The sequence below is a fragment of the Meles meles genome, chromosome 5 (assembly GCF_922984935.1).
Source record: "Meles meles chromosome 5, mMelMel3.1 paternal haplotype, whole genome shotgun sequence".
NCBI lineage: Eukaryota > Metazoa > Chordata > Mammalia > Carnivora > Mustelidae > Meles > Meles meles.
Window position 1 is genome coordinate 61,529,595 of NC_060070.1, and position 23,272 is coordinate 61,552,866.

At 37.5% G+C, this 23,272-nt stretch overlaps 1 protein-coding gene across 8 annotated transcripts in view; it reads right to left on the bottom strand.

Annotated features, from left to right (window-relative positions):
* Positions 1–300: 300 nt before the first annotated feature.
* Positions 301–23,272, bottom strand: part of ADGRG6 (adhesion G protein-coupled receptor G6) — a 136,530-nt gene continuing 113,558 nt past the window's right edge. For 5 of the 8 annotated variants that reach the window (XM_046004884.1, XM_046004881.1, XM_046004885.1 and 2 more), the window contains 5 exons: positions 22,255–22,351; positions 20,694–20,977; positions 9,070–9,171; positions 8,283–8,435; positions 301–3,204 (listed from right to left, as the gene is read on the bottom strand). In XM_046004884.1, coding sequence (XP_045860840.1) covers positions 3,026–3,204; positions 8,283–8,435; positions 9,070–9,171; positions 20,694–20,977; positions 22,255–22,351 — 815 coding nt within the window. In that variant the 3' untranslated portion in view covers positions 301–3,025. Of the gene's footprint in view, positions 3,205–5,675; positions 5,721–8,282; positions 8,436–9,069; positions 9,172–20,693; positions 20,978–22,254; positions 22,352–23,272 lie in introns of all 8 variants that reach the window. The other 3 variants (XM_046004886.1, XM_046004888.1, XM_046004887.1) reach the window with 1 other exon arrangement.

Sequence of the window (23,272 nt, forward strand, 5' to 3'; positions counted from 1 at the left end):
TATTACTGACTTGGTTCTCTTTTTGAGATGCTGAAGATATCCTCAAAAAGGAACCTACATTATTTCTAATCTTCCATAGGGCTTGGCTTGGTCATCTTAAGAAAATCTAAGAACTTCAAAATGGATTAATCCCCGGTAAACTGGATCTTCGTAATATATTCATTCTTAGTGTTTGGGCAAAGTAACACCATGTCACTAGCTTAATTGGTGGCAGGTTATTTTCCAGTTGTCCAGGGATCTTTTCCTATTTAGGAGACAGAAATAAAAACACTCACTCATAAAGGAATTGAATAATTTGGAACACGAACAACGTAAGTATTTATTTGAAAAACATTTTCCATTTAAGTAAAATGACAAATCAGTTACAATAACTTCTTACTACTAATTCTAATTTGCACTCACAGTCACTTTTATTCATCATATTCAAAGATATTACTACAGAAAACTATTTCACAAAGTACTTAGGAAAAATATATACAGTCTCTCCAATAGAAAGTTAATTAAAATAACAAATCCAGGCAATATAAAGCTAAGATATGAAACAAGCTGGCACTTATAAACACAAATAAATAAATATGTACAAAAGAGTCTATGCCAACAATGGACAAAGAAAAGCTTCACAATGCAAGGAACAATGGTAAGAAGACAAAGTGTCTCAGAACCCTAGACTAAGACTAACATAATGTAGTTAAAAAAGATGAAAAGGAAGAAAAAAAAGAAACACCAGGGAATATGAATTGGTATTATTCCCAAGGTTAGGCTAAATTAAATTTTGGCTCTACAGCTAAATTCCTGCAATTCTTCTCTGAGGGAACCCAGTGAAGGCGAGAAACCCATGCTTGGAACTGAGGGTAGAATTTGGCTCAGTCTTTTAAATTCATCTGCAAATGTTTTTATTCAACTGTTTCTTCATTTCTCCTTACCTGATTGCTGGAAATTTTGAAAGCAGAGTTGACACTGTTGTCGATGATGAAAAAAAGAAAACGTTTTCCCTGGTCTGAATGAACAGGAGTAGAAATGAAAGCCATTTTGGAAGCTATCTCTGAAATACTATTAACTAATTATATACTTTGGGGAGAAATCTCACAGTAGAAAAATAATGAAATTCTCTCATGAATCTCTAAGGCTTGGGGGAAAGTATATGAAGATTCAGTGATGATTTAAGACTATTTTTTATCTACATGTAACCTCTGCCAGAATAAGCAGCCTATTAACAATACACCTATAGCAAAGGATTTGGCTCTACTTCAGTGAATTTTAGTGTACTTGAGGCTTATTATTCTTTCCTACTATATATACTCCTCCCCTGTGAAAGTCAAGCTGGGTAATGCTCATGTCTCCCAGGCCTGGTCCAGGCTGCTGCAAAATGAAATGGTAATAAAATCCCACCACCATATTACCTTATCACCCACTTAAGTCTGGCTAATAGCTTTATGACTGAAGATCAGCAAAAGCTGAGAGGTCCCTTGGATGCTGCATAGCCTGAAATCTCTCCTAGGTCTCAGACTGAGAGCTACCTGCTTTTTGCACAGAAAGACCCCCAGATGCTCAGTTCTAGCTTTTGTCTTCAAGCAGAATGGCACTACCAGAAGGCCTTGTCTTCTCACCATGCAGGTTAGTATCTCCCAGAACCTGATACTTCTGGGGTAACCCAGAGCAAATATAAAAGTACAACATGTACTGAGACCAATTTCTAAAGACCTAGATACAACTCCATCATATTTAAGAGTAATTTAAAAGTCCTCTCTCACACATTCACTAGGAAGCAGGTCACTTAGGGTAGTTTGAAATTTAGGTAAACTACTCAATATGCATGATTTGTACACAGAAACCTAATTTATCTATCTTGCCAGACCTTCTTTGGCTTTTATAATCAGAGGGCTCATGTACAAATGGTTTTTAGACTAACAACTGCAGACCCACATGTTTATAAAGTATTTTGTCTAAAATAAGTCACCCATATGTCTCAGTTTATATTCTTTGGAACAAAATGCTTGAAAAGGAAGTAAAGAGGATTTCCAATTGTGCAAATGGAAATGTCTTAAAGTCTCTAGAGCAAGGACAGGACCACAGAGTCTCAATGACTGTATTTTCTAAAAGGGAGACACTATTATACACAGTATGTCTAATGGAAATCCTCATTCCTCCCATGAGTCTATGGGCTCAACAGATAATAGAGGAGCAAAACCAGAGGTCTAACAGATTCATTCTTCAGCAGGTACTTGGAAGTCCACTTTAATATAATCTCAACATTATACTTCATTCAAATGTATGGGATTAAATTCTAATTTATGATGATGCTTAAACTTTATGTCTTGAGTATGGTAAGTGAAATAGTAGAAATTTACAAGGCCTCATATTAACTGAGTCAAAATTTTGGAAATTCTTTCTCAAGCATATTAATGTTCTGAAGGTGAAACATTTGGTATAAAAAGAATTAATTCCTTTCTAATCCTTGGGTCAGATATTAAGCATTCTTCTGTATCTATGGTTGAAAATTTATGGAAAGTAAAGAAATGCTACCACATTCATAGACACTAGCACTGAGAAGGGACTTGTGGGCATCCAAATAGTTATGACTATTCCTATGCTTTTCATTGTTGAGAAAGATGATGTACAAATGGCATATCTAAACCTTAATAGTGAGGCGTGAATGAGCTCTGAGCTATGCTTGTCCCTTACTCTGCCGCTCCCTTGTCCATTGACTTTAACGTCCCCCACCTCCCTGAGTTCTGATTAGTCCAATCCAATTATAGATTTTAAAAAATCACATCCCCTGCAGCTACTGGGTCATGTTGCTCTCAGTACTAAAGTTTTAGTGATGATCAAAATGCTCCTATGGAAGAAATGCACTGAAAAGACAGATATTTTAAATTTCACAAAAGCCTTCTTAACAAAGTACGTTCCTCATACACGTATATCCAGTTACCAAGGTCACAGCACGTTCCTGTGTGTTCGTCACGGTTTTCGCTGCTGCAGAGCTTCATGCCACATAGGTGGATTCTTCTCTGGCATACTAACCCCATTAAAACTTTGTGCTGTGGCTAAAGTTGTCTGACATGATAATATTTTTATAGAAGTTATCTGAATGAGCATTGCAATAACCTTTGACCTTATCAATGACCTGGTGGACAGGGATGATTGATGTTTGTTCTCCATCAGCATGGGTCAATTTTGACAAGGATTTGTCCCTGGAAGCGCTGTCTGCAAGAAATGATACCAGAAATTAGACTGCGAGATGAGGTGACTGTGCCTAAGGGCCACCAAAATGGGCATTATTTTGCACATTCAAGTACACAAAGGAAATGAAGTCCTGTTCTTTCTTAGGTTAGGTAATAGGCAGCACTAACATTTCATGCTTCTCATCTTCAAAGTGCATTTCTGTGCATGATTAAATATTAATTTGCCTCCTAGTAATGTATGTTGGAATTTGTTTCAAGAAATATTCCTGTAAAGTGGCATTTTTCAAAGGGTCAATGAATAGAATAATCAGAAAATTGCCACGAAAATAAAATGTGGCAAGTAACTCAAAAGAAGCAGGGGCAGATTATATAGCAAATAAATTAAAAGCGACAAAAACATCTATGAAAGAAATGTCTGATGTCTAAGATAAGATTTCAGAATAATACAGGGTGGGGGAAACGGGCAGATGACCATAAATTGATAGGTACATTACACTATCCTCTCTACTTTTTATATATGTTTACCACATTCCATAATAAAAACTTTTATGAAACATAATCTAAACTATGTTGAAGAATAAAGTGAATGAAAATGAACATGAAAGGGTATTTTGAACACATTTCTCCATAGTTTTTAACTTATAAAAAATGATTGGAATAAAAAAGTCACCTTTTCTTAATTATTTCTAAACTATAGAAATCAAAATTATCAGAAATATTTACAGATGTGTTTTTATTATCTATGCTACTTTCTCAGAATGATGTTATTGTTGATGGCAATAATATCAGAGCAATTGATGGTGACAGAGGACTGCTAAATACATTTCTGTTCCAAATTTCTCAATATTATTTGTTTATTTATTCATTTTAATTTCAATTCCAGTTAACACACAGTGTAATATTGGTTTCAGGTGTGAAATTTAATGATTCAATGCTCAATACCATATATTTAAGTATTATCTCCCTAGAACCAAAACCTTTCTAAAATTGGTTCAGATAGTAGTCTAAAACTCACACAAACCCTATTATCTACAAATTCATATGGCTGTCGTTATGTACCCTATGAATATTTTGTTAAGTATCAGCTCTTTTCCCCTCCCCAACACACTTTGGAGAAAAATTCGAACCTAAAATTAACCACACGGATCTCCCACCAGTGAAGACCAAATGTGACGTTTGATGAAGTATTCCATTCCCTATGTTGTATATTCTCTATTAACTGTGGAAAAGCCAAAACTCTATCATGAAAAATTCCTTCTAGGAATCATGGCTCCAAATTTGATATGTTCATTGCAGGCATTTTTCTGCTTTGTGTAAGTTGCCCCAGCATGTGACATAACATGAAAAATCCATGAGTAATTGGTAAAAGCCATCATTGCTCCATCTGTTGTCTTTGGAAATGACTCATATTGTTCAACTGCTGTCTTGTGTGGAAGGAGACACTAAATAAAATGAAGGCTAAAAGAGGAAATGGTGTGTCCACTCCCTACTAAAGGAAGAAAGAGAAAACAGATGGCTCATGGCAAGAATGGCAAGTTGAAGCATGGCAGAATGATTACATCCAGGACTGGTGAGGAAAGGCTGAGGAAGTCATTGTAGAAAGGCCCCTCCCCATTTAGCTCTCAGCAAGCTGACTGATCCTGTGCTTCCTTCAGTTCATATAGTCACTAGCCATTGGTTTTCTACTGAGAATTTTTCTGTTAATTTAAACATCAGTAACAAATAATTTGTGTTTGATGTTTTTTAGAAAAACCACACATCCTCAAAGAAGCTTCAAGGATACACTCATTCTGCTTCATTGACAACTTCCAGGAGCAGGGGCCTTTGAGATATTTTTGACCAGCTCCTTTTCAAATATGTGATCCAATTTTCTGGGTCTTATAGTCAATAAGGTAGAATTGTGAGTAAGGGCTGTATTTCAACATGTATGCTATTCCCAGTCCTCTGGTTAGACATTACATCATTAACAATAGAGATTTTGGTTATAGCTGGAAGTTTGAAAACCAGGGGCTAGGGAAATGAACTATTATTTGACCTATGCTGAAATATCAAGCAGGTAAAAATCTTCAAAAAGCAGGCTTGGAGTGGACGATTTCTCCATTATGACTTCTATGAATGTACCATGACATAGCCAGTAATTCATAAGAGCAGTGAAAAAGTAAAGAATTTTACTCTCTTCTATAACGAACTTCTCAAGTACTACTTTCTCTTCATTATTTTACCTGACACATGACCCATTAACTCTAGAGCATGGTACATTTCCTAGAAGGAGCAGCTTGCAGACACCCCCATGCAGAGAAGAACCAACACAGCACACAACCATTCGAAATTCCAGAAATTCCAGCTCAATGAAGGAATGTCATTGTGCTAGCTGAATATTGTAAAGAACAAGCAATTTTGCTGGTGCAGCAAGAGTCTTAGTTTAATCCATGCAAATATTCTTCTATTACCTTGCAAAAAATTCATGCATTCAAAAAAGTAATAAAAGTTTACCTGAATGATCCACTTTTGCTGAAGAATGCTCTTAGAAGACATTATCTACACCATAAACATATGAATTTCTAGATCAATTTCAAGAAATAAACCAACTAGATATCCAAGATGATATGCAGTGACTTTTTGCATACTCCAAGGGACCCAGTACACCAGCAGTCACACTGAGAACTGGCTAGGTAGCTAAAGACCATTGGTATATCAGTTGAAAGGAAACCTTAAGTTATTATGTCACAGAAGTAATGTCATATAGCTGACTTATGCTAGTTGACAAGAACTCATTTAACCCCAAGGTTTTTGTTATGGGAAACAGAAAAACAATAATGCATTCCTTTAAAAAACAAAAACAAAAACAAGAACATGCACAACATTCTGAAATAGCAAAGTTTTTCTTTGGCACCTCCATTTCTGTATTTCCTTTTATCTTTTGGTCGATTTTCCCCATAATTCTTAATACGCCTAAATATTTCATTAAGACTTCCAAAATGCCCCCTGTTCAAATGATCGACCTTGTTATCTTTTCTCCCCTTTGAATAGGGGTATTTTTCTGGCTAGCTATTCTCAGCTGTATTAAGAGGAAAACAATTTAGTTGGTCTAATCCCTATTCATTCATAACTGATGTACAATGCACTATTTGCATTAGAAGGGCAGGCAAAATGAGTAATTTTTTTCTTATAAATGGGATTGCTTTAATTTCTCTTTCTGCCACCTCATTATTAGCGTATAGAAATTCAACAGATTCTAGTATATTAGTGTTGTATCCTACAACGTTACTGAAATTCATTTATCATTTCTAGTAGTCTTATGGTAGAATCTTTAGGGTTTTCTGAATATAATATCATGTCCTCTGCAAATAGTGAACATTTTACTTCTTCCTGACTAATGTGGATCCTTTTTCTTTTTCTTATATGACTGCTATGGCTAGGTCTTTCAAAACTATGTTGAATAAAAGTGGTGAGAGTGGACATCCTTGTCTTGTTCCTGATCTTAGAGGAAAAGCTCTCAGTTTTTACCACTGAGTATGATGTTACCTGTGAGTTTTTCATATATGGCCTTTATTATGTTGAAGTATGTTTCTTCTAAAACCTACTTTGTTTTTACCATGAATGAATGTTGTATTTTGTCGAATGCTTTTTCTGCATCTATGAAGATGATCATACAAACATCTAATTTTAAGGCTGATTAAATAATGTGAAAAATTCATTCATTGTAAGTAAAAGAAATTTGTGCCAGGGAACTACCAACTAGGTAGAATAATATATCTCAGACTATACACCTGTCATCAATTTTCTTACTCAGGTATTTAAAGAAGGGAATGCACAGGCCTCTTAATTTTAGGCAGAATTATTTGTGTACAGGACTCAGAGGTTGCATCTTATACTGGAAGGGAGTCCACAGCTTTCATTTGGTTCTTGTAAGTGTCCTCTACTACAAGAAATTTTTAGAACTGCTATCCTAAGCTGCTCTAAATTTTCAGGTCTTTAATTAATTTTGTAATTAACAAACTCTCCAAACGCTCAAACACTTTTCCATAGAGCTATCTTGAATCTGGGGCAGTGGCCATTCCAGTTGCAAGTTACGGACTGTGGTGTAAACAGAGACATGTAAAATGATTCAAATGTACATAAGGGTCATTTGAAATCTAAGTGTTTGCAATATGAACATTTACAGATACATTACACAACATGCTTCTTATTTGCAAAAAGCCAAATATGAATCTCTTCAGTGTCATTCACCTCTGCTTATGTTTAATAACTAAACAAATTCAAAATTAAGTTATTTCCATTATCCTTTTAGAAGATCTTTAATTAGGAAGTGCTGGTGCTAAGTGTTGACAGCTGTTTGCCTGAAGCATAATTAGTATTTCAAAATAGCAATTATGCTTTTTTCCTTTGAAATTATTAAAAGATTGCAACTTCCCACACCACTCACTGGCTATCAAGTACGGCAAAAGAATCTTTATTTCTACATTGTCTTCAGGATTATTCACACACATGCTTAGTGTCAGAACCTGTGGTCACTGTAAATATCATGACAGTCCAGAAGATGAACAAAGACATGATGTTTCTCACCATCCTGTATCACTTGCCAAATACGATGCTCTCTATTCTGTCATATTTAATCAAGCAATTAGCAATAACACTTCCAATGGTTAAGGACTTAAGCCTTAAAGGTAATATACCCTGTATAGTGTTTCCACCTGTTCCCATGCCAACTTGCCAATTAACTTTCATAATAAGTTATAAAACATGAAATACACAGTATTATGAATAATTGCAACTCAGTTTCGGTATTTTTAAAATAAAAACATAACTTTTTAAAATATAGTATTTTTGAAAAGAAAACAGGTTTAAAGCAAATGAAATAATAATAATACTCAGAGCTAATAATATTATGGCTCGATTTTGGTTATAAAACTTAAAAAAGACAAAAACGTCCCCAAAAGTGTTGGATAAAGTCTTCAAAGAGATTGTGATTTTCATAAATCTAACATAAACACCCTAAAGGGCACTGTTATCTATCAATATTCATGATATGCCAATTGTAATATAAAGATGGTGAGAAATGGACCAGAGAACATCTTTACCACTGTTAGAATGACTCACCAGTATGGCTATTCCTTTTGAAGTAAGTAGTAGAGCTGGATTTAGATTTGGATGTAAGGTATGTTGAGTTGGACCCAATGGAGCTTGAGGACAAAGATTTCCCTAGGTTATCAGAACTTTTCTTAATGATATTGGTGGCTGTCTTGCTCCAGTCTGAAAGAAAGTACATCTCTCCGTGAATGTGTTTCAGAGGGCATATGTTCTACTATGAAGAATCACCACTGTATTATTTAAGTAATTTAGCCAAAGCACTCAATTTTGTATGTTAGCAAAGGGCTCAGAGAAGAGACTGGCATATGAACAATGTAAGCTTCAAACTTTGACCTGTAGCACATATTGTTTAAAATCCTACTTCAATTTTGTAAGGGTGAGAGGTAATTATTGCCAAAAAAAAAAGTAATGCTATTCTTCAAGTACTTTTTCTATACCAAGAAAAATGTCTTTGCCTAATAATGTGATCAAGGGCCTCGAAAACATGGAAAGGAGCAGGTAGTATGGTGGAACCCCTGGATATCTGAGTTGTCAAATTGGACACAAAACCTTGAACAACTCCGTTCACCTGGCTGGAATTCATGTTTTTCTGTAGAATAGAAGGGTCAGGCCCAGAGTCCCCAGATAGCTTGCAGTCCTAGTATTCCAAGATTCCAACTAAGCATCTTCACGGGCAACACTTTTACAATGTGCTACCACTGGGACTGCACTGCTCTGACAACGGAAGGCCAGGTGACGAAGGTTTCTGACTGCTCTCCTCTTAGGTATAAAACCAATGACCAACATGCCCCTTTACCTGAGTTGTCTGCTAACCGAAATCTCCCACAGCAGAGATGCCGTCTCCACTGTTTCTGAACATTTTCCTTCATAGCACAGTGGAAAATAAATATAAATAAGCCTGGAACAGAAGAAAATATAAACCTTTAAGCCAACAGACACATTCTTAAAGATAAATCTTGTGAAACACATGGATTCATTTTAAGTTTTTTTTTTGTTTTTTTTTTGTTTTTTTTTTTAGTGTCTGAGTCACCAAGAAACAAGATCTTAAGGGATCTTGAAGTATGTAGATGTTTTAATCTTTTAGAACAGAATAGGACGGCTCAAATAAAACTCGAATAATTATACATATCTGATTCTTTGTCTGTTCTGTTCAGCAATTATTATAACTTGGCCTAAAGGTTAAGCTGAAATGGGCAATTTTCTATTTAAGAGGCGTTTAATAATTCTCTTATGTTTGTTTTAAAATTCTATAAAAGCATCTCAAAAATCATAGAAAAAGGGAGAAAACTGAAAATATCTATAAGTTCAATTACAATTTGTGTATTCTAAGCTATTTTATGTATATGTATTTTTATAAGTTTGGGCCACAGAAAAATGGCATTTTTATGGGTCAAAACTGGCCAAAAATCAGCAAATTCGTGTGGCTCTACCTAGCCTGCTTTAGTTTTTCAACATTTTTAAAAGATTTTATTCATTTAATTTAGAGAGAGAGATTTTATTTATTTGAGAGAGAGCACAACCATGAGGGGCAGAGGGAGAAGGGGAGAGAATTTCAAGGAGACTCTATGTTTAACCGTATACATACCCAGCTACTCCCTGGCTTACTATATTTTCTATGGCTACACTGTCCCAGTACATACTCATCCTCTCCAGTCATGTGCTATGAGAGCCACATGCTAATTTTTACATTTGTCCCCATTTCCTTCTCTTCCTGCCACCGCCACCAAATACAGGACATCTTCATTGGCTGTACCTCTCTACCTAGCAGCATCTCAAATGCCTAATGTTCTAAACAGACATCCTCTTCATTACTACCCTCAAACCAACATCTCAAGTTCATTCCTGTCCAACACCATTTCAAAGGCTCTTCTTTCAAATCTTCCTGTAAGTACTTCCCATCTGTCACTCAGGTGTTAGATCAACTGTTAACTCTTCAAAGAGGCCATAACCAACTGTTTATTTCATTTTCATTTTACTTTAATGTTTTGGCTCTAGTCACACCCTTGCACCTACTCTTGTCAGGGCACTAATCAGTACCCGATCTTCCTGTATTCCTCATTTATTTGTTTGCTTGGTTGTCTATTGCTAGGAAATAATGAGCTCCAAGAGCACAGGATATTTGTCACCCAATGCTGTACTGGCCATTCCCAGAAGGGTACCAGGAACTAAGCAGGAACTCCATGAACGTTGAATGAATGAATAGAAAGCTTAATTAACTGCTCATCTATTTACATGAGCTAACTGAATACTTACACGTACATTCTCATGTGTTAAATGTATTTGGCGGTAGGGGATGAATGACAGGAGTAGAACACAAATTAAGGAGCCACAGAATGTAAAGAAAATATATTTAAGGCAAAAGTTTCTAAAAAGTATGCAACCTAGTTGCCCAGGTACTACCTTAGTAATATACCATGGTAACCAGAATATCCACATAAGGGAGGGTCTTTTAGAGGGCATAGGGTTTGAACTGAGTCTAAAGAAAGCTTTGGCTAGGGAGGCAAGGGAAGTTTCCAAAAAGGATAATTCATTCGGTGACTACTAAGCACTGTTAGGCAGGAGGAACGGTTGTTTTAAGCCGGATATTCCAAGGTAAACAAGGTAGATGATCATTGCATTCATGAGGCAATGGATCTAGCATAGAAAGATATAAAAGAAAAAAAATACAGTAAATTTAAGGGACATTAAGACTTTAAGACTTATCTGTTCTTTTCAAATATGGAGTATTCATCAAGAAAACTGTAAATTACATTGTACAACTGGAAAAGTGGGGGAAAGTATTCAAAGGACTCTCTTTTGATGTGTGTCATTAAACTCGGAAAATTTGTCTAAGGTTATGCTTGTATGTTTTTATGTTTCAATATCTTAACTCAAAATGGTCTATAATTTAATTCCAGAATAAATTACATTATGAACTATTAGACAAGAAGTGTGCTGGATGCTACAGGATGGGCCCTGACCCCAGTGAAGGACCATGGCTGATTCTCCTCTTCAGGGATTGGCTTCTTGGATCATCAGTGAGTCTCTGACATTCAGGAGGGACTTTATAAATTCCTATTGCTATCTCTGATCACTGATTTCAATAGATAGCTAACTCACTAAAAAATTCCTGGGAAATGCAAATGTATTTATCTCTAAGAGGTATAAATAAGACGTACAATGACCTAAGTGAAGTAATACTGGTCATCAGCAATATTACCAATTTATTATTTTTATGATTAAATCATCCTCTGTATATTTATATAAGTAAAACTATTCTTTTACTTATGTATTATTTATTACTAGTATTTTATTCTTAATAAAATGGTTAATAAAGGAAATATATCCTAGTGACCTAGTTATTTGTCCAAAATGATATCAGGATAGGGTAAGGAAGTTCTAATTTTAAAAGAAAGCTCTAACAAATATGAATCAGATTTCAAATACTGAATCACAAAACAAACAAACGCACACACACACACACACACACACACACACACACACCCAGAGCTTGTTGACGGTGCCTATGCTGTGGGTAAGAAGGTGGCTGCTGGGTTGGGCAGGGAGAGCCAGAGAGAAGTGGCTGTTTGCAGACCTGCCTGGCTTCGGCATGACTAGTCTCAGAGTAGGGGGAAGATTTCCTTCCACACTCCAAACCCTCAGAGTCAGCACCAGGAGGCTGACCCACCTTCCCAAGGAGTAGGAGAAGACCTCACTGGGTTTGGACCTCACCCTCACACTGACTAAATCTGACTGCTTGTCAAAACCTTCCCACACGTACAACCCCCATTCCCTATGCAGTTTGCTTGATACAGACAATCCCGTCAATAGGTAAACATGGCTTTTGGTAGCACGGAACCAAGGTATAGAAACAATCTGAATCAGTTAACAGATTCTTTGAAGTTTCTTCGAGGTGGTGGCCACAAGGAGCAGGGGGCACGAAAGCCTGAGGATAGGTTAACACAAGTCACAGATGAAGGAGGCTGCCAGTGGAGGGGACAAAGCCCCTGCCGTGGGTTTACTCTATTTTTGTGAACTGGGGCAGAATTTGCAGGGTTTGTTCTTAGAGGTATTTTTGTCAGATCCTGAAAACCCAGGTAACCATGTGTTCTCAACGCACTGTTTCACAAAATCACGTATCAGCGCTGGGAGAGATTACAAACTTCAATGAGAAACCTTCCTCCCCAGGCGTCACTCACTATAGGGCCTCGCACTGAGCAAATGATTTTCTTTTAGTGGCGAGCAGGAGGTGAAGTTGCCCGATGTTGCTTCCTTTGTGTCACACTCAACAATTTTTATACATGTCATATCTATTCGAGGAAAAAAATCTTCAGGGGTTATGTCTGGTGTTTTGAGGACACTGGGAGGGAAACAGTTCTTGGATTCACTTTGTCATCCTTGCTGGGATGCTAAGATGGGCATTACATTGAGGGTCTGACGCTGACCACAGCCACAGAGGAGGAGGTTAAAGATAAAACTGACTTAATAAAACAATTTTTTAGATTGTGCAGTGCTGTTCTAAGTTATAATTACACAGCATTAGATGACAGGGCCTATTTTTAAGCAGCTGTATGCGCCAGTAAATCTAGAGGCACCCAGTAAGTTCAAGAGATGCTGGAATGTAAATTACATTCAAAATCAGAACATCTCTTCTAAACGGCTATGATGGCAGTCATTGAAATAATCCCCACCCACCCCCCCACAACCACGAACTGCGATGCTGTAAGACTAAAATTAAACGCCAGGCACGAGAAATTAGAATTCTTAGGAGTTAATATATTTTTAAATGCCAAGATTCTTTAGCCATGAGATACATTTCCATTTTAAAGCAGAATAGAATTCTCATAACAGGTTATTTTACTATTCAGAGTAACAAGCCCTTTCCGCATGAATTTAAATTAGTCTGGCAATTAATAATACACCAAGATTCTTACAGGACAAAACCTCCCGTTTACAGTTCAGCTGTGGGAAATGTGGTAGCTATGCACATCTGGAAGAACACACATTCTCAGTATGGAGAGAGATTCTAAGTACCTCGGGGAGGAGATGGAGAAAACGCAGCAAGAGAGCCAAGGGAACTTGGAGGCCAAAGGGAGAAAACAGAGGGCTAGTCCCTCCTTAATTTTGAAGGTTTTTCCGCTCCCCCTTCATATATTTATAGGTGTTGGTGCCAGAAGCAGAGCTAAAATCACAACACCTTAAAGTTCTACACTGACATCCAAGGGAACCTGTTTGATTTCTCATCCCCATCTATGCTCTCTTTCTAGCAAATGTTTTCCCTTTGAGAATCATCCTATCAACCACACGGCACCTCAGAGAGTATCTCCATACCACCCGGAAAAACATGCTCTTCTAGTTTTCTGGAAAGGGCTTTCAGCAGGGACCAGGGACCAGGATAATTGGACCATACTCTTCATACTGACTTACAGCTTTATTTAACTGACCAGGGAGTAGAGAATATTGCTCATAAAAGTTGGAAGCTGAAATGGGTGAAAAGATTCAGTGAGAACTAAAACCTTTACTTCATCCTGACAGGCTAAATGCTAGTTCCATGAAACCTTTATAACTCACAAAACACAACTCATGATGGTCTTTCTTTGGTGAATTTTAGCCTGAAAACCAACCACTCTAATGAATCCAAGCCAAAATTCCTTAGCAATCATTTCTTTGACTTGATAACTGCTTTGATTCTTTATTTTAACTGCATGAACCCAGATTCCATGTTGGAACAAGAATAAAAACAAAAACTTAAACATATTTTAAACTAATAGATTCCCAACACATCCTCTACATACACCCCCCCATCTCCCTTGCTTTCCTTTTACCACACCACCTTTCACTAACAAGAGGGACCTGCCCCCTTAAAAAACAAAAATCTAGATCAAAATGCGAATTCAGTATGTTGTACTTCTTCGTGAATTTTGCCTTTTTCTTATGTAAAATAAATGACCTTTTCAATTTCGATGGTAGATGGTGTTGCAAGTATGTGGGATGGTGAGTCTGCCCATGGGCACTGCCAGGGAAGAAAAGGTAATGAACTCCACCTCCCCAAATCCTCCCTGGGAAGCACATCACAGGCCAAGGCTGGGGCAGCAAACATGCTGAAGGGACACCTACAAGAGTGACCTAAACTTGGAGTCAGAAATTTTCTGAGAACTCTCATCAAGAACTGGATTTGGTTTTTGATACCTAGTCCTGTCACTGACCTGGGAATGCCTTCATTCCCATTCTTCAGGCAGCATGTCTGGGGTGGGGAGGAAGCTTCCTTCTAAATATTGGCACTATGTTTGCTGTAGATTTTATGAGCTGTGTTTAACTATGAATTTAGAAGAAAAAAATTCTGAGCCTCAATATTTTGGCTAGGAATTTAGCTCCCGCATGGGACTCATTCTCTTTGGTTGATTCTGGCAAAGATCTGGGGCTTTCTGGGGCAGATATAAAATGAGCAGCCAAAGGGATGTTCTCAGATCTTGAGCCTGATTATCAAAAGTTAAAAAAAAATTTTGCCAAGGAACAGTTCCCCTTGGATATAAAAACGAAAGCGGGGCAGTAAAATTCAGGGCAGCACATGCTATCATTCTTTCTCGGCTCCAAAATATCCCTTTCGAGAAGCCTCGGTGGAGGGGAAACCAACAACAACAACAAAACCCAAATCAAAACCCAAACCTTGGGTCCTCAACTCTCAATGAGTGCTTTACTGACAAAAGGCCACTGACACTTCCAGCAAGATTGTCATCAACAAATTCCAACAAATGGCCTCCCTTAATTTTTTCTTACTCTGGATAATAAAAGATCCAGAAACATAGTTAGGGGCAAGGCGATAGATTAGCTATCGATAAATTCAGGGAAACAGGGTGGAGTCAGAGTAGGTAGTGATGAGTGAATCACATCTTAATCAGGTCCACAAGCACAATTTGTTCTGGAATTTTGATGGGTAAATCATTAAGAATTAATCAAATCACATATGTGAGCAAAAAAGGATGCATGCTCTAGATAAATAATTTTTTTTTTTATAAGTAGGTTCCACACCCAGGGTAGAGCCCAATGCGGGGCTTGAACTCATGACCTCGAGATCAAGAACTGGACTGAGATCAAGGGTTGGCTACTTAAATTACTGAGCCACCCAGGCACCCCAAGAGAACTGCTTCTTGACAAAAATGGTCTAGATTACCTCTCAGCTTCCTAGCAAGCCTGAGTCCAAGTCTCTGAATGGCTCATATATTCTGTTGTCACAGAGACATAGCCAGCTGGCCGCTGCGCTGGGTTTATAGCTCTCTTTGAGAACCTCTTGAATCCTTTCATACTAGCAAGATGCCCTTTAGAAAATTATTTCTCTATGGCACAAAATGCCCTGCCAATAGAGGAGTAATTTATTTCCTTGCAGTGCGTGACATCTCAGCCAACATGACATCGTTTCGGATGTTAGGGTTTTAAGGTGGTTCATGTCTTTACCTTGGCACCAATGCCCTATGTTGCGTATGTGATTACAACACAGCTTAGCTTTCAGGAGGCTCCTAACTCTTAATTGGATTTTTCTTACTTTACCAGTAAGATTAAAATAATAATAATAATAAACATATTCCCTTTAATTATTTTTTTCTGAGTAAGGGTAAGAATAACATTTATTCATTAAGCATATAATTACTAAAGGTTTTTTCAATGGATACAGATACTCACTTCTTAGAAACTTTTAAACAAAAAATTGAAGGGCAGTAACTTATTTTCCTTATGCTTTACTCCATCATAATATATTTTTCTATTTTAACATATGCTATATTATAAATATTACACTGTGAAATTCAGACTGATTTTGGAGAGTCATTAACTCTTCTGAGCCTGTTTATTCATCTATAAAATGCAGAAAATACCTTCTTTCTTGGGTACCTACTTTCTATTGTTGCTTTAAGAATTATATCAAATCACTGATGTTGTGTGTAAGTTTCTTACAAGCCATAATGCATTATGCAATACAAGTTATTTCTGTTGCTTTGGGTATATCTTAATGTTATCAAATTAATTAATAGCAAGCATTATTTCTGAGTAGACTGACAACCCTCTATGTTCACCATGGCAGCTTCTATTTCTAGAACCATACGTTGCATCTTATGCTTTCATAAATATGTACAGCAAATGGGCTGATTGTGCCTGAGATGATTAGTCAATATTGTTTCACATGCCTAGAAAAGAAAAATTGAAGACCACCTTCTTGCTAACGGAATAGATTTCAGATCTTGATAAACTTACCAGGAGTGTTAAACTTCCCTATATATTGAAAAAGCCTAAAAAAAAAAAAAAAAAAAAAAAGCCTAATCTAATAAATAATGTCAAATGTCTTTGTACAGTTCATGAAAAATATACACAGCCTGAATACTGTTCACGACTTTTCTAATGAGCAACTTTGTGCACATACTGCATCTCAGAGCAATAACTTATTGCTTATTGTAGAATAACTTATTCTACAAGCACATCAATATTGCCAAGGGCAAGAGGAGCTCAAGAGGACTCTGGCCATGATCTTCTCAACAATCTGGGAATTGCCTTTTACTTCTTTAAAATGAGTTACATTGTATTTCCTGAAGTGTAGGCTAATGTTCTCAGACATGTGAATTATGATACACTTTTGTCAAACATCTGTTCCCTTTTAAACAGCAATTTGTATACCATGCCATATTCTCAAGTTGTAGTCTTTAGAAAAAATTAAAATATCTAGTACAGTGATCTGCCACTTTCATCCTGGGAACGCAACAAGGATAGCAAAAGCAGGTATAGATGTAACACTACCATGGCAAGATAAGACATATTTATCTTTTCATCTTATAAGAAAAAAAATCAGTGGATCGATTAAAATATAATTTGTTGAAGTGAAGAAGGTAAAATAATTTTAAAAAAGCAATGTACTGTGAAAAATTAGAAAATAAGCTTAGATTCAAGCTCATTTCAAATCATGATTTCATTTGCTCATTCAAATAGGTATAATTTTGGTTATAAGCCACACAGGTTATAATAATTTCCTAATATTCAGATGAGATCTGGCACGTTCAGGGTGGTATGGCTGTAGACAATTTCCTAATATTCAATTAGCACTATTTTGGCAGTTAAGTTGTATGGTTATAAATGCCCATAAAAATTAAAAAATACATATACTAATAACAAAAATATATATTAAACTGAACATTAAAATACTAAAGAGGCATGTACAAAATTTTAAAATGTAGGCTCTGCAAATTTATGTAAGTATCCATATAATTATACATGTATATGTGTTTGAATGCACTCATATCCATACATGCATTTATTTATAAGAACCCTGAAAGATAAAATGGATTTTTCACATGTTTGCATCAAAGTTTGGAAGACAGACACAAAAACGAAACGCAAGCTGCTAGCAGAAGCCACGCCTGTGACAGAGACATCTTGGCTTCCCTGCAGACACAGCTTGAACATCTGTCCTTGGAGGCCTCACCTCTGTAACACTAAAGGGTGACTTGTGGGATTCAAAATGAAGACCTGCTGATTTTCAGATGAGCAGCTCCAAGCTAAATCTGAGACTAAAATTTGTTTGGCATAGATTTAGTTTTTAGAATATTATATCACATTCTAAACCTTTGGCTGTTGCTGAGTCTAATACTGGTAGGTGTCAATTAGCTATGGTATGGCATTAATCAAGAAGACCGCTCACCCTAACCACTCTAGAAAAAGAAGAGTTTACTTTAATGAAACTCAACACCAGTGTTGAGTGTTTTGTGGCAGCATCGTTCCAAACTTTCTGTTGACTCTTTTCACGTACCTCCAGTTCCCCCTGCCCCATCACAGCCTAAAATACGGCACTGCCCTATCTCACCCAGACCACCGAATTAGTCTCCTCTCTGCTCTCCCTACAGATACTCTGAGAGCTCTAATCCCTTCTCCACATTATGTCCAGCTTCGTCTTTCTAAAACGCTCATCTGATCATGTCATTCCACAGGCCTAGAAGATTTCAAAGACTTTGCATGGCTCTTAGCAAGATCAAAACGTGGGGCCTTCTGGTCCAGCCCCAGCCTTCCGTTTGTGCCATGCCCACCACTCTGTCACTCTGTAGCTCTTTCTTGGTTCTCCTGTTATTTGAGCATTCTTTTAATTCCTGGGGCATACTCATAATCACCAAGGATAGCAGGGTTTTTGCACATGGAGGGCCCTCCACTTGAAATTTTCTCTTCTTGGTTCCTACCCGCACCTTCACCTTATTGTCCCTACGTATCCTTCAGATTACAGCTTAGACACTGATTTCTGTCGTGTGTTCTCACCACCACCAGCTACGTTTCACAGGTGACTATCTAGTTAATGGCAGTCTCTCCCACTAGAACATAAACTCCATGAGACAAAGGGATCATGTCAAGTTTCTTTTTTTTTTTTTTCTGGAATAAAAAAATACTAGAAAGAATAAAAAAGACAATATAGTCTGCCTAAGTCTTACCTCAGTTTATTTTGCCTAGATACTACCTACAGTTCACGGACTTGTTTCTTTAGATGGTTTAGATTCTAAGGGCACCTTTTAACAAAGCATATGCTTCCAACAACAGCCAACAGCCTTTTCTTGGAAGGTTCAGGAATGACTCAAATAAGAACCATTAAGTGACTTTCTATAGCATCCTGACAAGTTTTTGTACAAGCTCAGCCAGTAAGCAATTGTTGGTGGACTCATATGCTCGGTATCACTGTGTTTTAATTTAAATTTCCTTTTCAGGAAGTGTTTTTAATGTCACTGGATATGCAGAAATCTGTTCTGAATTTATATAATTTAACATCAGTCTTAAAAGTTAGCAATTTATGAAGAACTGGGACTTGATGATGGTTTAGAACATTTTTCCCTCCTGACAGGAGACCTAGCCTGGGAAAAATAAGACATCCCAATTCTCATTAATGGAAACAGAGCTGAACAGACAACTGTAGCTGCTGAAGCTTACTAAAACTGCCAGGAAATTCTAAAAGCAAAAACAAGGTTGGGCTGGCAGATTAATGTGCCTGAAATATAAAACCACGGAATTTCTAATGTTAAGGGACATTTTTGTCAATATTTATCTAGGCACTTTTATATTGTATATTACGGAATAAATTAAATAGAGGAATGCTCACTTTACAAAGCGAGATATGAAGGTGCATTCATATGCTACTTATCCAGTTTCACTAAAGATAATGAGCCCACATATTTCCTCTGTTATGGAAGAGTGAACCTGAATAAAATTCACTGAACTAATTAATGCCTTTTTATGCCAGAAGAGTCTCAGGTTGGACTTCGGCCATCTTGAAAGCTCCTTCCCTTCTTCACCCAGCAATTCATTTACTTGTTTAACAATCACTGAGCACCTACTGCATGACAATTTTTTTTTTTTGCAGGAGCTCATGAGCTGGTGGAAAAACTAGGAGTAAGACAAAGCGTGTATGTATGATACAAAACAGTGAACACTCCCCTGCGGATAAATACCAAGTTCTCTTAGAATGCACATGTAGGGGAGCAGCTGTCCAGGCATCTTGTTCAGTGAGTAATACAACATGCCCCCCACCACGCCACCCACCCCAGCTCAGATTTCATCAGCTTTAGTCAGTTCGCCTTTCCCCACGTGCTTACAACTGCACAGCCAGGAGCTTCAGGTAAGCCCGTAGTAATGCCCTACTCAAAAAATTCCAAGCTTTGTCCCCTTGTTCCTTTGTTGTGTGGGCCTCCTGGTGCTTCTGAACATTGGGGAACTATATCAACAGCCCAAGGTATATCCAATATCTTAAAGAATGTCATTCAGCTTTTGAAAAATATAATTTATGCTTATTTAAGTTTAAATGTTAAATTCATCATGGAGTATACTCAGGTGTGTATTATGGAATCAGAAGCATGACCGTAAGCTCCTCAGAGGAAGCCTTCGATTTTTGTGCACAGCAGGCCATTGGCAAATGTTTGCTAAATTGTTGAACTAATTGCTGTATCTCAAGAGAAAATGAGCACTTTTGAGCTGGAGTACTGGTATTTATTTTGAAAACCAAGGAGCCAAAGAATCTAGAAGTGTTCTGTCCCTGCATAGATACTAAAACTTCTTCTGGCCAAGATTGTTACATCCACGTAGGATATTAAGGAAAACTGTGTAGAAGGTAAAAGTTATCTGTGCCTCCGTTTAAACTCCTCATTGGATACCTCCATGCTCCATATTTAGTCATTAAACAATACAGATTTATTGAGCACCTACTACCTGCCAGGCACTGTTCTAAGTGATACACCTCACTGAAAACAAACTGACATCCTACCTCACCTTTCTGTTCAAGATCCTTTTAGTGAGTACCCTGTACCTGGAACTATGTTCATTACCTGGAACAAAGACATAGAAATTTAGCACAGCATCTGCCCTTAAATGAAGCTGTCTGTACCCATGATAAAAGTTGGAAGGCAGCAATTACAAAGGTACCGCTTATCTTACCTTGTAATGAATTGAAGATGGAGAACAGGTACATAAAAGGGACATTTAAAGGTCCCCAGGCAAAGAAAGCAAAACCCCATGTCATGCCCAGCAGAAACGTCAGGCTGACCACACTGCGCAAGTTCCTTAGAACCTCTTCACGCAGGGTCCGGTTGCTTCTTTTGCCATTCCTCCCACAGATTTGCACCATCACCACGATGAACATGGCAACATTCAGGAAAAACATGACTCCAAAGTACCCAGCACAGGTCACATAAAATACGACTGGATCCTGAATCCAACAGCTGAAAGAAGAAGAAACCAGAAAGAAAAAGAGATTTATTACCACATCCTGTTGACTGAAGGCTTCTCCTGGCTTAGTTTGGGTTTCAGCAGATTTTATAGCTGGGCCTTTCTCAATGCCTTTAGACAGTCACTTCATTTTCCTGGGCCTCAGTTTCTTTTTTGATGTTTACACAGTCGTTTTTTGTTTTTTTGGGGGGGGGGTTTGTTTTGGCTAGCCATCATCCTAATATCAAGTTATTTAAGTCAACAATTAAAAAGAAAACAGGGTGGCTTCTTGAATTTTGACTTGGCGTGAAGACACTCGTGTTTGGCTCACCCCAAACCACGTCTAGACCCCTTTCCTCTTATGAGACTACACTCCAGAGAATGGGAAATCAAAGTACTCATTTTCTCAATTTCTTTTGCATTTAAGGGGGGACCACGGGGACACTGTTCTATGAAATGGGGAAGCAAAATCTTCTAGGGGATTTTTGGGAGAGACTCTAATGTGTTCTTTCTGCTTCCACCATGAAAACAAGCTCTGGAGCTGTAGCAACCACATACTAAATTTCAGAGAAAGGCCAGGATCTCTGTAGAGCTGCTGATCCTGACATTTTCAGCCATAAGACCAATGGCAGTTGCTGCCTAATTCCATGTCTCCCATCATGCAAGCAGAGTAAATTCCTACTTAAGACACATATAAATCATGAATTCCATTACTGTTGCAAAATAATTCCTGTTAATATAAGTGGCCTAGTTGAGGCAAGACTTCATTATAGAACTTTGATACTCCTATAGTAACGTTCCTCATGAAGTTAAAAAGCTTACACCAATCACAACATCTTTATAAGATGCGGAAGGATATACTTGACATTCAGAATCATACACACACACACACACACACACACACAGATAGATAGAAAATAGATGAAAGTAATTTAAAAATTGTACCATGTGTAACATGTTCTATGAGTAAAGTCAACACAAACTACAATTTGCAGATGCCCCCATGCCTAATTAATACTATGGGAGTTCTTAAGGTACCTCAAAACATTGGAGAAAGTATTTAAAGCAATTAAATTTATCTAAAAATTCTCGTGAAAAAGGGAATTATGTATTCCACACTGGAACATGTCTGCCACAAAGGCAAAATCTGTCTTGAACATCTTTGAATCCCAGACCCTAACATGATTCCTGGCATATAACAAATGCTCAGTAAATCAGACTACTGATGGCACAGGAAGCAAAGGAGATACACTCATCACAAATAAATTTCCAACAAGTTGTTATTACTTACAATTCATCCCCCTGTCCTTTTCCATAAGTATCTTTTCCGTAGACCTCTTTTTGTTTTCCGCTTACCAGAACAATGGACACGACTAAACTAGGCAGACCTGTTACAGAAAGACCATGACATAAGCAACTGCTCCAAAGCATCTAGAACTGCCTTAGAAGACTGATAATGGCAGGGGGGAAAAGAGAGAGAGAGAAAGAAACCCCCCCACATCACAGAATTTTTTTTTAGAACTAGCAACTTGCTTAAAAAAGCAACAATATCCCTTCTTTGGTGTGGAATGTCCAACTCTAACTGGCAACAGTTAAAACCTGTTCTTAAATGACAGTTAAATATTGTGTTTGCTTACTGTTACTCATTAGAGACCCAGAACCTGGTTTATTCTGAATCCAGAGCAAATGTCCTTCGTTGATGACAGCTGCCAGAGTTTGGGCAGTAAGGGAACTGCAGTTTATTTTGTCCCTTTCTATGTAAAGAAAACTCTTTAGAAACAGTGGGGAAGAAACCATGGGGCTATAAAGTTTTTCCAGTCTCCTCTTTTCTCTCCAGAGAATCAATAAAGTCTTTTCATGTATATTTCACTGGGGAAGCCCACACCACCTTAATTCCCTGAAAGATGCTTTTAGTGCCCAATATCTTGGAAATGTCCCATACATCTGTATTGCTATCTCTGCCCCCACCCCAAGAAAAAAAGAAAAGAGCAAGCTCTAAATGTTTGCTCCATTATGAACCCAGATAGAGAAAGAAGCCCATTTAGAAGATTCCGAACAGGCTAAGGCTACCATCCACGTCTGGCTAAGGAATCATATTAAGAAGTACAAGGCAAGAATTTTGTCAGTATTCTGGTTGCACACACAAAAATAACATTCTCTTGCTGGATCCAAGACATGCGCATGTGTTCGGGGGTGAGGACAGCAAGGAGTCTAAGCTGCTTTTATATTTTGAAACATAATGGAAATGCACCACTGTCCGCCAGCTGCTTCTCCAGACTTGGGTGGGCTGGCTCTGGTCACAGGAAATA